The sequence below is a fragment of the Rhinopithecus roxellana genome, chromosome 13 (genome assembly GCF_007565055.1).
Source record: "Rhinopithecus roxellana isolate Shanxi Qingling chromosome 13, ASM756505v1, whole genome shotgun sequence".
Classification (NCBI taxonomy): Eukaryota; Metazoa; Chordata; class Mammalia; order Primates; family Cercopithecidae; genus Rhinopithecus; species Rhinopithecus roxellana.
In genome coordinates this window covers 123,616,029-123,630,581 of record NC_044561.1, presented here as the reverse complement: position 1 = coordinate 123,630,581, position 14,553 = coordinate 123,616,029, and the positions used below count along the sequence as shown (strand labels likewise).

The following is a 14,553-nucleotide window of genomic DNA, read 5'->3' as shown; positions in this document are numbered from 1 at the left end:
AGTGAAAACTTAATATTGCCTAGAGATGGGCCCTGTGCTTACTCAGAAGGATACCATGAGTGGTGGGAAGAGGGAGAGTGTCTGTACAAAGGATAATTGTGTCTCATTGCTGTGCAGAGAGGTGCCTGCTGGTGCTGGTTAGAAAGCTCCAAGCCCGCTTCTCTCCGCTTTACTTTGGATGCTGGGGCTGGGACTCTGCACACTACCCTTTTCCTTTGTCAGCTGGCTTCCTCTTAAGGTTCCACCAGTCAGGGACACAAGAGAGAGCCTGAAAGGCATGGGGAAGGGAAAAGGGATTTGCTGTATCTTGTTTGCCTGTTTGTTCTGTCTGTACCACCCTGGTAGCAGCCCTTCATCCTGGCATCAGCAGTGGGTTTCAGCTTCCAGCTTTTTGGGGACAGTCACAAAACCAGCCTCATCACATCCCACCAGGCCCCCTCCTTGGAGGTTCTAGCAGCAGCCAGGCAGCACCCCCTCTTCAGAGATCTGAGTTCAGCTCTGCAGACCTCTTCCTTATCCTCCAACCCTGGTAAACTCCAGCTTAGTCCCCACTCCCTTAAGAGTTTGCATCCTGCTTCATTTCGTTTATTACATCTGTGTTAGCTTAGATTCCCTTTTAGCATTTGCAGTCTACTGACACCTGTTTAACCAATGTCTTATATTAAATTCTGTAATAAAACCTAGTGTGGAGTCTTTTTTCCTGACTTATCCCTAACTGCCATATCCCTACTCTTCTCCCCAGCAGTAACAGTGATTTGCATTCTAACATAGCATGTACCCACATTGTACATTAAACATAATTTGTATATAACTATGTAAGATTCAAACTGAATAGCAGGTGACTAGTTGACCTAATGTTTCCTTTTTGTATGTTTAGATTTTGTAATTTTCTTTGCATATTTTTGTAATTAATACCTTATTCCTTTTCTCGTATGTCTTTTTTTTTTTTTTTTTTTTTTTTTTTTTTTTTTTTTTTAGGTAGGGTCTCATTCTGTCACCAAGGCTGGAGTGCAGTGACACAATCACAGCTCACTGCAGCCTTCACCTCCTGGGCTCAAGTAATCCTCCTGCCTCAGCCTCCCAAGTAGCCAAGACCACAGGTGCACCACCACGCCTGGCTAATTTTTTTTACTTTTTGTAGAGACGAGGTCTCACTTTGTTGCCCAGGCTGGTCTCGAACTCCTGGGCTCATGCAGTTCTCCTGTCTTGGCCTGAGTGCTGAGATTACAGGCATGAGTCACTGTGCCTAGCCTAGCTCATACATTTTTAAAACAAATTTTATTTTCCAATACTTACAGGCTTATAGAAAAGTTGCAAAGGTGGTACTTCCTGTACTACCTTTTCCTTGTTGCCAGCATCTTATGTTAGTATGGTACCTTTGTCACAACTAATAAACCAATGTTAATACATTATTATTAACTAAAGTCCATACTTTATTCAGGTGTTCTTAAGTTTTTACTTATGTCTGTTTTTTTGTTCCAGAATCCCATCCAAGATACCACATTACACTTAGTCGTCATATTTCTGGCTCCTCGTGACAATGTCATTTCTCAGGTTTTTCTTATTTTTGATGCCCTTGGCTGTTTTGAGGAGTACTGGTCAGATATTTTGTAGACTGTCTCTCTGTCAGAATTTGACTTTTTATTTTTTTTTAATGATTAGACTGGGGTTACCTCATATATATACATTTGACCCAGGAAAAATTTGTAATCTCCAGGCTCTGGGCCTGTAGTGCCTAATGGATGAAGTAACCTGTGTGCACACAAATATACCCAGAATTGGAAGAAAGTGTAGGCCTGCTTCTATATGTTATACATATCCTACAATATACTGTCAATACCGGTACCGTGTTTTGCCAGTCTTTCACGTGAGTGTGTGTGTACCCAAGGAGTATCCCTCGGCCTTTGAGAAGGCTACGAAGTCTCTGGGTTATATGAATATGCCATGTTCATATAGTCCCTTGCAAGTAGACATATAGATTGTAGTTATTTTTGCTATTGCAGACAGTGCTTCACATTTTGTGCACAAGTATGCGTCTCTCTGAAGGAAATTGCTAGGAAGGGGCCTGCTGGTCTGAGCATGCTCATTTCACATGTTGGTGAGCACTGCCAAATGGCTCCACAAAGCATGAGCCATATCAACAAAGTGGAAAGTGTTCGTTTGATGATCAAATAATGAATCTTAAGAGCAGTATTTCTCACAGACACAGAATGTTCCAGCAATTCTTCAGGCACATTTCCTTTGCTGAAACGGTTTTAGCAGGTCCCTGGAGCACTCATGAACAAAATAAAAGAAAAAAAAACAGAAAACCCTGTAACCCTGTTTTCTATTAAAGTCTAGCTTGGTGCTTTTTTTTTTTTTTTTCTTCTTAAGACACAGTGTTGGCCGGGCGCGGTGGCTCAAGCCTGTAATCCCAGCACTTTGGGAGGCCGAGACGGGCGGATCACGAGGTCAGGAGATCGAGACCATCCTGGCTAACACGGTGAAACCCCGTCTCTACTAAAAAATACAAAAAACTAGCCGGGCGACGAGGCGGGCGCCTGTAGTCCCAACTACTCGGGAGGCTGAGACAGGAGAATGGCGTGAACCCGGGAGGCGGAGCTTGCAGTGAGCTGAGAGCCGGCCACTGCACTCCAGCCTTGGTGGCAGAGCAAGACTCCGTCTCAAAAAAAAAAAAAAAAAAAAAAAAAAAAGACACAGTGTTGCTCTGTCAGTCAAGCTGGAGTGCAGTGGTGCAATCTCGGCTCACTGCAGCTTCCACCTCCCAGGTTCAAGCAGTTCGCCTGTCTCAGCCTCCCGGGGAAGCTGGGACTACAGGCACCTGTCACTATGCCTGGCTAATTTTTGTATTTTTAGTAGAGACAAGGTTTCGTCATGTTGGCCAGGTGGGTCTCAAACTCCTGACCACCCGCCTCGGCCCCCCAAAGTGATGGGATTACAGTCATGAGCCACTGCCCCCAGCCTTAGCTTGGGGCTTTTTTTTTTTTTTTTTTTTTTTTTTTGAGACGGAGTCTCACTCTGTCGCCCAGGCTGGAGTGCAGTGGTGCAATCTCGGCTCACTGCAAGCTCCGCCTCCCGGGTTCACGCCATTCTCCTGCCTCAGCCTCCCGAGTAGCTGGGACTACAGGCGCCCACCACCACGCCCGGCTAATTTTTTGTATTTTTAGTAGAGACAGGGTTTCACCGTGTTAGCCAGGATGGTCTCCATCTCCTGACCTCATGATCCGCCTGCCTCGGCCTCCCAAAGTGTTGGGATTACAGGCATGAGCCACCGTGCCCAGCCTTAGCTTGGGGCTTTTAAATGATCCTTCAGGTATGTGTCTGGGATCACTTGACTTGAGGCTTTTTTTTTTTTTTTTTTTTTTTTTTTTTTTTTTTTTACTGTGTTCCAGTGAAATTACCAGATGAACATCAGTGGTGGGAAATTTGATTCCTTAAACTGTAAGGAATTTCATCCTTGAATTGTGTGACAAAACCAAGGAGTATAATTTTGCTCCTTTCAGGATCCATTCAGTCGACACTGAGTATGTAGTTGTTGATGGAGACTATGATAGGTTCTGAAGATGGAGCTCTCATATTTTCCATAAATCTGTATGTGAGTCATGCCTTTGTTTGCTTCCTACTTATTCTGTGTACTGGGGGATTTTTTTTTTCTTTGAGGAAACACCTTAATTGCAATGAGGTGTTATTTTATAACATAAAAGTGTGAAGATAAACATTCATTCAACAAACATTTAAGTACCAATTCAGTTGAGGGCCCCTGTGAAGGCCCCCACCCTCCTTTTTCCTTGTTTAGTGAGGGTGTCTGATGCCTAATTGAGCCTGGGTTGGGAGGGCCTGAGGGGATTGGGAGGACTTCCAAGGGGAAGCAGCTGGGGTGAGAGCCCCAAGGTAGAGAGCACTTGGCAAGCTTGAAGAGGAATGGTGGGCAAGGGAGGGAGAAGAGTAAAAGAAGAGGAAGTTACGGCTGCCCAGGTCAGTCTGGGAACTTTGGCTTCCTCTTCAGGTCACTAGGAGCCGTCAGAGGGTTAAGCCAGCCGAGACAGCTTCCTGTTTTTTTTTTGTTTGTTTGTTTTTGTTTTGAGACGGAGTCTTGCTCTGCCATCCAGGCTGGAGTGCAGTGGCCGGCTCTCAGCTCACTGCAAGCTCTGCCTCCCGGGTTTACGCCATTCTCCTGCCTCAGCCTCCCGAGTAGCTGGGACTACAGGCTGCCGCCACCTCCTCGCCCGGCTAGTTTTTTGTATTTTTTAGTAGAGATGGGGTTTCACCGTATTAGCCAGGATGGTCTCGATCTTCTGACCTCGTGATCCGCCCGTCTCGGCCTCCCAAAGTGCTAGGATTACAGGCTTGAGCCACCGCGCCCGGCCGACAGCTTCCTGTTTTTAAGATGTCCATCTTCTGGCTGCTGTGCCGGCAGCAAGAGAAAGACTTGGGGGAGTTCAGAAGAGGTGACGGTGGTGAAGGAAAGTGGATGGATACAGGGTCTCTTTCAGAGGTAGAACAGTGGGACCTTCTGACCGCTGGCAGGTAGAGGGTCAGGGAAAGGGGAATTGGGTTGCCTGCTAGATTTTTGCTTTAGCTAACTGGGTAGATGTCACTTACTGAGGAAGAAGAGGGCAGGTTGAGGGTAGGTGGAAATTCACAGTTTTGGTTTGGTTCTAGTTAGGGATCCCTGTGGACAAGAAAAGTTTCCATGGGTATATTATGAATGCCTTCTGAATTAAGGGTTTAAATCACATCCTCTGATTTATTCTCCCCAAAGACCACTAGATGCCGCTATTTACACCGGAGCAATTGACTTGCGCAGTACAAGACTCCTTTACTGAGGAGAGGGCACTGATGCCTGGGAGGGGAACCCGCAGGGGGAGCCCCTGCCTTTGAGGGGGCTACTCTTAACTGGAAGACATCACCCTTCAGTGTGGTCTTCAGACACATGTGATAGCAGTGTGACTTCATATGGGACAGAAAGATAGGGACTAGGTGGTGTTTGAGCTGGGTCTTCAGGGTTGCAAGGCATTTCAGGTGCGGGCAGGGTGCTCCAAGCCAAATGAGCAGTCGGGCAGCAGAGCACGTCTCACTGCTCATGGGTTAAACGGTACAATGAAGAGATTATTGACATAGGGGGTTGGACTTTTCAGTGTTTCTCAACAAAAGCACAGTCAGCCTTTTAAGAAGGACTGTTTTTGGCTGGGTGCGGTGGCTCACGCCTGTAATCCCAGCACTTTGGGAGGCCGAGGTGGGCGGATCAACTGAGATCAGGAGTTCGAGACCAGCCTGACCAACATGGAGAAACCCCATCTCTACTAAAAGTACAAAATTATCCGGCCATGGTGGCACATGCCTGTAATCCCAGCTACTCAGGAGGCAGGAGAATCGCTTGAACCCGGGAGGCAGAGATTGTGGTGAGCCGAGATTGCACCACTGCACTCCAGCCTGGGCAACAAGAGCAAAACTCCGTCTCAAAAAAAAAAACAAACAACAACAAAAAAAAACAAAAACAAAAAAAAAAAACAAAACTGTTTTTCCCTGTGCCACCTCACCCACTGAATGCCAGTAATCTCTCAGGTCAGACTACCAAAAAAAAAAAAAAAAAAAAGACTTCAGGGAGGGGTGGAACACTCCCATTGAAATCGCTTACCCAGTGCCTAACCCCGGAGTGATGGAGAAGGGGGAAGCAGCTCTGGGTCTGCACCCCTCCCTCATCTTGTCTTAATTTTGAGGTTCTCTAAAGCATATAGTGGTATTTAACTGATTGACTGATGATCCTGGTGAGTGGACATTTAACTTGGCTTCCTAGAGTAGAGAGTGCCTCTTACCATTCCCCAGAGAAGGACTGCAAAGTAGAGAAATTAACATAAAAACAGGTCCCTCTGATTAGACTTAAAACTTCACTGGTACTAGCTTAAATGCTTCAGCTTCTTTTTATTCCCCTAAGGCCCGGAAGTCATATAAACTAGTATAGGAGCTAGTTTAGAACTGCTGGCCTACCACAGAACAAGTAGACTCCATGCTGGAAGCAGATGTACCAGTTCTCCAGTCAGGGATAAATGGGGTTTCACAGGCTCTACCTTTTTGAATGCTTTGTTGTAATTGCGTGACATCTCTGTACCCTTTTTTTCCAGACAATTTATGAAAACCGAATATACAGCCTTAAAATAGAATGTGGACCTAAATACCCAGAAGCACCCCCCTTTGTAAGATTTGTAACAAAAATTAATATGAATGGAGTAAATAGTTCTAATGGAGTGGTAAGTTGTTTTTTCTGCACCACTTGTTCCTTGGGGTTGACAGTTGCTTTGTACTTAACATCAGGAGCTTTTAGACTGGGCCCAATTCCGTATGTTCTTTGGTTATTTGTTGATAAACTGTATCACTGTGCATAGGAGCGCAGATTTGGGGTGGGGCCTATTTCCCAATTATATCTGGCGATCACTCATATAGCACTTACCCTGGGCTAGTTCTGTACTGGTCTCTTTGAGATATGAGCTCTTTCAGTCCTCAGCTCTTTCACGCCATCCCGATGAGGTAAAGATGAGGAAACTGAGGCACAGACATAGAAGATCTTGCCCAGGGCTACACCTTTACCCCCTGGGCCTTATTTGTGAACCACTGGCACGTTAATATTTTTTTCCTTTAATTGCCTTGCTTTTTTATTTTTACTACCATAAATGGAAAACCTGTCTCAGTTGTCATAACTGGGCAGTAATGGCGACAGTAAATATTACAAAAACAGAGCAATGTTAATAAATCTTGACTCCATGTGTCGTTTACCCAAAGGCTTTGAGCCTTTGAGGCCTGCTCTCCTGCAAGTGTTGAAGGGATGCTACACATTAACATCACACCAAGCCTTCATCTTTGAGATACTCAGAAGACTGGAAAATTGAAAAGAGATGAGCTTCGTTACAGTGTGTTTGGTGTTTAATCCTGAATCTGAGTTCCACCTAAAGTCCTGAGCCCAGAACTCAGCCCATGCTTTGGGGAATTTATTTTGGGAAATGCTGCCCTAATCTGAGAGGCACTGGCTCTGTGGCAGACCCTTGTCACTAGAGCACAGGTCCTGGCCACCCTTTGCCTTGGCTGTCCGTACTGCCCTGCATGCACATCTGTCCCCCCTACCTGGGCGCAGTGAAGAGGACAGGCCCTGAGCACGGCAGCAGCCAGCCCAGCTGCGGCCATTTTGGAGCCAAGTAGGGCTGGGTTGAGTGTCACCAAGTGTCAGTACCACCGTTTCCTTATCCCAGATAGTAAGCGTTCAGGACACAAAAGGGAAAGGCCAGCTGACTGGAGGGACGGACTCCAGCAGGTAGGTATTCCTCATGGAGGGTATTAGGATTAGCAGCAGGTTCAACTTGAAAACTACATCTTACTCCAGTTTGCATCTTAGCTTAGCCCCAGCATATAGCTGTTTTGTTTGAGAGTCTGAGAGTAATTTGCTTTTGTTTGCCTTGTTGTAGGTGGACCCAAGAGCCATATCAGTGCTAGCAAAATGGCAGAATTCATATAGCATCAAAGTTGTCCTGCAAGAGCTTCGGCGCCTAATGATGTCTAAAGAAAATATGAAACTCCCTCAGCCGCCCGAAGGACAGTGTTACAGCAATTAATCAAAAAGAAAAACCACAGGCCCTTCCCCTTACCCCCCATTCGATTTAAGCAGTCTTCATTTTCCACAGTAGTAAATTTTCTAGATACGTCTTGTAGACCTCAAAGTACTGGAAAGGAAGCTCCCATTCAAAGGAAATTTATCTTAAGATACTGTAAATGATACTAATTTTTTGTCCATTTGAAATATATAAGTTGTGCTATAACAAATCATCCTGTCAAGTGTAACCACTGTCCACGTAGTTGAACTTCTGGGATCAAGAAAGTCTATTTAAATTGATTCCCATCATAACTGGTGGGGCACATCTAACTCAACTGTGAAAAGACACATCACACAATCACCTTGCTGCTGATTACACGGCCTGGGGTCTCTGCCTTCTCCCCTTACCCTCCCGCCTCCCACCCTCCCTGCAACAACAGCCCTCTAGCCTGGGGGGCTTGTTAGAGTAGATGTGAAGGTTTCAGGTCGCAGCCTGTGGGACTACTGCTAGGTGTGTGGGGTGCTTCGCCTGCACCCCTGGTTTCTTTAAGTCTTAAATGATGCCCCTTCCAAGCCATCATCCTATTCCCATGCTCCTCCACTCCCACCCTTGGCCGAAGCATAGATTGTAACCCCTCCGCTCCCCTCTGAGATTGGCCTTCGGTGAGGAATTCAGGGCTTTCCCCATATCTTCTCTCCCCCACCTTTATCGAGGGGTGCTGCTTTTTCTCCCTCCTCCTCAAGTTCCTTTTTGCACCGTCACCACTCAACACCTTCCATGACACTTCCTTGCTTTGGCCAGAAGCCATCAGGTAAGGTTGGAAAGAGTCTCTGACCTCCCTTGTTTAGTTTTGGAACCGTACTCACTCACTGTCCACCAGCCTGGGAAATGAATAATGGGTCCTCAGCCCTGCCACCCTCTGCTGTCATCAGCTGATGCATTGTTTTTAGCTCAGGTTTTGATAAGGTGAAAAGAATAGTCACCAGGGTTACTCAGACCTGCCAGCTCTCGGAGTCCTTGGTGGTTGAACTTGGAGAAAGACCACATGAAGACACTTGTAAGCACACATGATCCCTCTGAATTGCTTTACTTTCCTATAATTGTTTTGCTTTTAAAAATTGAAGAAGTTTTAAACAGGGCTTTCATTTGGTCATCCTTGCAATCCATTGGGGTCTAGTTTGGAATCTGACAACTGGAACAAAAAGAACCTTGAATCCGGTGCATGCCTTGGTTTTGGTGCTGCTGCTGCTTCCCAAGATCCTCAGCAGGGATTAAGAAAGAACCCGGTGTGCACAGCAGATCCCCGAAATTGGTGGGCTTGACCTCCTAGCAGATTGCTGCGTCTTTCCACTTGCTGTTCAGGACCACTAAATGCTGAAATATGGATGCATACCGAAATAAAAGCAATTCATTGTGTACTAAAGGTTTTTTTTTTTTTTTTAATTTAGTATTTGTGTAAAACCACCTTTTGAAGCAACAACTATCAAGTCTGAAAAGCAATTGATGTTTCCATTAATCTTTTTCCGGGGGGAAAACCTTAGTTCTAAGGATTTAACATCCTGTAAGTGAAGTTTAACATAACAGTATTCCATAAGCAGCCTTTTTATTGTCAGACCATTGCCTGATTTTAATATAATAAAAAAAAAAGTGTGCGTTAATATTTAACAGGCTGTACTCTTCTTCCTCTTGGCATATTAGGGACAGAATTTAATGTTTTAGATGCTTTGGGGTTCTGTTGACATCCTAAAGCAGGGGTCGGCAAACTTTTTCTAAAAGGGCCTAAATTAATACATATATAGGCTTTGCAGGCCAAGAGGCAAAATCTGAGGACATTGTGTGAGTACTTATATTCTGAGAGAAAACAGATTTCCCAAATTTGTAATTGGTGAAATTCAAAGTAGAGTTCTGTTTATTTATAATGTTATTGGCCCACTAACATGAGGATTGGAGTTCTTTTAGGAGATAACATGTTGTTTAATTGGGATTCATTCGTGTTCCCTGTCATCAAGCCTCTTGCAAATGTTCATCTGTAAAAATACTCTTCATGCTAGAAGCCATACAGAATCAGGCAGTGGGCTAGATTTGGCCCATGGATCATAGTTTGCCAACCCCTGTCCTAAAGATGGTAGGCTTCTTTTTTTTGTTTTTTTGTTTGTTTGTTTGTTTTTTGAGACAGAGTTTTGCTCTTGTTGCCCAGGCTGGAGTGCAATGGCATGATAGCTCGCTGCAACCTCTGCCTCCCAGGTTCAAGCGATTCTCCTGCTTTAGCCTCCCGAATAGCTGAGATTAGAGGCGCCTGCCACCACACCCAGGTAATGTTTTTGTATTTTTAGTAGAGATGGGGTGTCACCATGGTTGCCAGGCTGGTTTGGAACTCCTGACCTCAGGTGATCCACCCACCTTGGCTTCCCAAAGTGCTGGAATTAAAGGTGTGAGCCACCATGCCCAGCCCAAGATGGTAGTTTAAAAAAGGGTTCTTCCTTTGGTTTAAGTAGCCTCATAGGTCTTGAGCTATTAAGACTCCACTAGAAGCCAGTTATTGGCCGGACTTAGTAGTCTGTTCAGAGAAAAAAAAATCTTAGGATTGTCACGTGTATTTCTCTGATGTTTAAAAAAATTTTTTTGATCTGATGATTAATGATTTGTCTACCATCTACTGCATATGCAGTGGGAACGTGTCTAGTTTTTACCCAGAGCTTGAACTTCCTGCTGTAGTCCCAACTACACACAGGTACGACCTTGGTGCCCTGTGGTAGGAGCAGGCTGTTCCCTCTGGCTGTTGGGGTCAACTCAGGTGTGAGAAGAGCTGGCTGTTAGGAAAGGGCCAGGTTCTTCCCAACAGGCCACCCTCCAGAAAGCCCTGCCCAGATTTCTGTGGATGGTCTTTGGAGTCCTCTGCACGGACTGGTGCCCTTCAGTTCTGAAAGTACATACATTGGGCCAGGAAAGAACCATGGGTTCTTCATCCTCAGTCAGCCCTCCCAAGGGAGGAGAGGAGCGGTTTCAAAATTATTTCAGGCTAGACATGGTGGCCCACACCTGTAATCCTAACACTGGGAGGCCAAGGTGGGAGGATCACTTGAGCCCAGGAGTTTGAGACCAGCCTGAGCAACATAGCGAGACCCCTGTCAGGTGGCTCACGCCTGTAATCCCAGCACACTGGGAGGCCAAGTTGGACGGATCACGAGATTAAGAGATCGAGACCATCTTGGCTCACATGGTAAAACCCTGTCTCTACTAACAGTATAAAAGATTAGCCGGGCATGGTGGCGGGTGCCTGTAGTCCCAGCTACTCGGGAGGCTGAGGCAGGAGAATGACTTGAACCCGGGAGGCAGAGCTTGCAGTGAGCCGAGGTTGCGCCACTGCACTCCAGCCTGGACGACAGAGCGAGACTCTGTCTCAAAAAAAAAAAATTAGCTGGGGTAGTAGTGCACGCCTGTAGTCCCTGCTGGTCGAGAGGCTGAGGTGGGAGGATCACTTGAATCTGAGAGGTCGAGGCTGCAGTGAGTCATGGTGGTGCCACTGCATCCAGCCTGGGCGACAAGAGGGAAACCCTGTCTCTTAAAAAATAAAATGGCCAGGCACAGTGGCTCACGTCTGTAATCCCAACACTTTGGGAGGCCGAGGCGGGCGGATCACGAGGTCAGGAGATCGAGACTATCCTGGCTAACGCTGTGAAACCCCATCTCTACTAAAAATACAAAAAATTAGCCGGCCGTGTTGGCAGGCACTCCCAGCTACTCTGGAGGCTGAGGCAGGAGAATGGCATGAACCCAGGAGGGGGAGCTTGCAGTGAGCCGAGATTACACCACTGCACTCCAGCCTGGGTGACAGTGAGACTCCGTCTCAAAAATAAATAAATAAAAATGAAAAATAAAATGCTGCTGGAAAACCCCTGAACAAATTCGTGGAATCTAAAGTTGGCCTCTTCTGTGCTGAGTGACCCCCAAGAGGAAAACAAATCCTGTCTCAAATCCTAGAGTGTGCACTTTACCTGGCTTTCCTGGGTCACACCTGCAGTCCCAGCCCCTACCAGGTTTGTATACCAGAGGGGATGCGGGCTGGGTGGACCTGGACTTAAGGCCTGTGAAACAACACTCAAAACCGTCTGAGACAGCCGTTTGGATCTGTGATCTTGTGGGCATTGTCCCAAGTTTGTGTAATTTCCTCTTCCTTGGTGGTGGGTTTATAGATGGTCCAAAGTTTATGGACAGAGTTTAGGCCTAAATTGAGGGCACACAGGAAGTGCTTGTCTGAGGTTCAGATGTTGCCACCTTTTTTTTTTTTTTTTCCCCAAGACGGAATCCTCTTTATCGCCCAAGTTGGAGTGCGGTGGAGCGATCTTGGCTCACTGCAACCTCCGCCTCCCAGGTTCAAGCAATTCTGCCTCAGCTTTCCTAGCAGCTAGAACTACAGGCGTGCGCCACCACACCAAACTAATTTTTTGTATTTTTAGTAGAGACGGTTTCACCATGTTGGCCAGGCTGGTCTTGAACTCCTGACCTCAGATGATCTGTCCACCTCAGCCTCCCAAAGTGCCATGAGCCACCGTGCCCAGCCAGATGTTGTTACTTTTGCCAGGTGGTTTCCCTGGGTCACACCTCTGGTCTCCAGCCCCTGCCAGGTTTCTGTCCCAGAGGGGATGCGTCCACTGGTAATTTTCACTATGTGGAACCCTGTGGTGTGGGGAGACATCTGTCGTTATCTGACAAAAGTTGGGGAGGCAGCGGGTGTAGAAAGCACCCCTTCTGGCTGACCAACAGTGAGCCAGCCATGGGGCCCCACTGCCCCGGATCTCTGACCAACTCTGGTCTTGGGGCAAAGGCCAGTTCCATGGGCTGCATCTCCACTGGAGAAAGTTCTTGGCCCTCCGGGTGGGAGCACTGTTGGCTGTACTGCACCTTTAGCTGTGGTGTTGCATAATGATGTGGATGCAGTCACATAAACGGAGCGGCCCCTGCCTCTGTGCCCCTTTCCACCCTGCCCGGCGTTTTTTTTTTTTTTAAGATGGAGTCTCAATCTTGTTGCCCATGCTGGAGTACAATGGCATGATCTCTGCTCACTGCAACCTCTGCCTCCTGGGTTCAAGTGATTCTCCTGCCTCAGCCTCCCGAGTAGCTGGGATTACAGGCACCCACCACCATGCCTGGCTAATTTTGTATTTTTAGTCGAGATGGGGTTTCTCCATGTTGATCAGGCTGGTCTTGAACTCCCAACCTCAGGTGATCTGCACGCCTCAGCCTCCCAAAGTCCTGGGATTACAGGTGTGAACCACCACACGCGGCCCCTGCTTGGCCTCTTGCACCTCCCCTCAGAGGACCTTGGGGAGCCCAGGGACAGTCATATTCCCTCTCTTGGCCTATCCCTTCTTGACGTCACTCCCTCATCACAGAGCCTCATGACAAAATTCAAGATACAGCGTTAGGGACTTCCTTACTTGGCAGAGGAGGAAATTCCTTTAAGAAGAGGCAGCTTGGCCGGGCGCGGTGGCTCACGCCTATAATCCCAGCACTTTGGGAGGCCAAGGCAGGCGGATCACCTGAGGTCGGGAGTTCGAGACCAGCCTGACCAACATGGAGAAATCCCGTCTCTACTAAAAATACAAAATTAGCTGGGTGTGGTGGCACATGCCTGTAATCCCAGCTACTCAGGAGGCTGAGTCAGGAGAATATCTTGAAGCCGGGAGGTGGAGGTTGTGGTGAGCCGAGATCACGCCAGTGCACTCCAGTCTGGGCAACAAGAGTGAAACTCTGTCTCAAAACAAACAAACAAAAAAGCAGCTTGCAAAAGCTTCATTCTTTCCAGTTTGCAAGAAACAAGCTGCTGGGGTGGGTGGATTGTACAGAGCTCTGAGCTCCAGATGATAACAGATCAACCTCAAAGACTTCCTTGTGAGACCTGGGCAAGGTCACCTGCTAGATGCAGTCAGCTGTCACACACGGGCCAAGGTGACCTTGGGAGAGAGGAGACCTTAGGCTAGAGCCATCTCATTGCTGCTGGTGGCCCTGTCACTGTGAGAAGAAGACACTGGCCACATCCTTGTGGTTCTGACATGTGTCTGTTGTCATGCAGCTGGGTGAGGACAGGTGAGTGTGAAGGTATTACTAAGTACTGGGCACATGGGCTGAGTGAATGCCAGATTTTTCTGATTTTCCAAGGAAGCTGTGAAGGCAGATTTTTACATGACGTTTCCCCACATTTATGTGTCAATTAACAGAGTTGGCCGGGGCAGTGGCTCATGCCTATAGATCTTAGCACTTTCGGAGGCCAAGGCTGGCAGATCGATTCAGCCAACAAGTTTGAGATCAGGCTGGGCAATGTGGTGAAACGCTGTCTCTACAAAAAATTTAAAAATTAGCCGGGCATGGTGGCACATGCCTGTAGTTCTAGATACTCGGGAGGCTGAGGAGGGAGGATCACCTGAGTCCAGGAGGTCGAGGCTGCAGGGAGTCATGATAATGCTACTGCACTCCAACCTGGGCGACTGAGTGAGACCCTGTCTCAAAAAACAAAACAAAACAAAAACCTCTCCTATCCCACGCAGAACAAAATAAACTCATCCATGAGCTGTGCCCAGCACAGGCCACAGTTGAGACTACTATATGTGACTCTCTGTCACCAGCTGTCCCTGGTCCTCCCAAGAAGGTCAATGTGATGTTCCTTTAACCTCTAGGAGGTCTGTGGTTCTGGCAGCTCTGCCGGGACATGCTTGAGCCTGGGTGGCGGCACCTGTTTTTAGGAGACCATGGGAACCAGACCCACAAGTAACTGAACCTGCTGCAAGATGCACTATTAGTTTATATACGATCAAGAAAAAATGCTTGGCATGGTGGCTCACTCTGTAATCCCAGCACTTTGGGACTCCATCTCAAAAAAAAAAAAAAAAAAAAAAGGAAAAACGCTGCCAATTATAAGACACTATAACCGTAAGAAACATTCCAATTCCAGAAATGTGAAGATGTCCATTTTAGA

The 14,553-nt window shown here is 47.0% G+C and overlaps 1 protein-coding gene across 3 annotated transcripts; it reads left to right on the top strand.

The window, feature by feature from the left end:
- The first annotated feature begins 3,483 nt into the window (after nt 1-3,483).
- LOC115892954 (ubiquitin-conjugating enzyme E2 variant 1-like) lies at nt 3,484-9,245 on the top strand. 3 transcript variants are annotated; one of them, XM_030915872.1, is made up of 3 exons: nt 3,484-3,595; nt 6,123-6,248; nt 7,455-9,245. In XM_030915872.1, exons 1-3 carry the CDS (start codon nt 3,539-3,541, stop codon nt 7,599-7,601), a joined length of 330 nt encoding a protein of 109 aa, XP_030771732.1. In that variant the 5' UTR covers nt 3,484-3,538; the 3' UTR covers nt 7,602-9,245. The 3 variants fall into 3 exon arrangements, with proteins under 3 accessions (XP_030771732.1, XP_030771731.1, XP_030771733.1); XM_030915871.1 differs by lacking the exon at nt 3,484-3,595 and adding an exon at nt 4,369-4,495; XM_030915873.1 differs by lacking the exon at nt 3,484-3,595 and adding an exon at nt 5,478-5,565.
- The last annotated feature ends 5,308 nt before the right edge of the window (nt 9,246-14,553 follow it).

Coding starts and splice junctions, on each gene's coding strand:
- LOC115892954 (XM_030915871.1), top strand. CDS start 4,388: ATGTCCATCTTCTGGCTGCTGTGCCGGCAGCAAGAGAAAGACTTGGGG. Junction 4,496..6,122: donor ATACAGGGTCTCTTTCAGAG/GTAGAACAGTGG, acceptor CTTTTTTTCCAG/ACAATTTATGAAAACCGAAT. Junction 6,249..7,454: donor TAAATAGTTCTAATGGAGTG/GTAAGTTGTTTT, acceptor GCCTTGTTGTAG/GTGGACCCAAGAGCCATATC.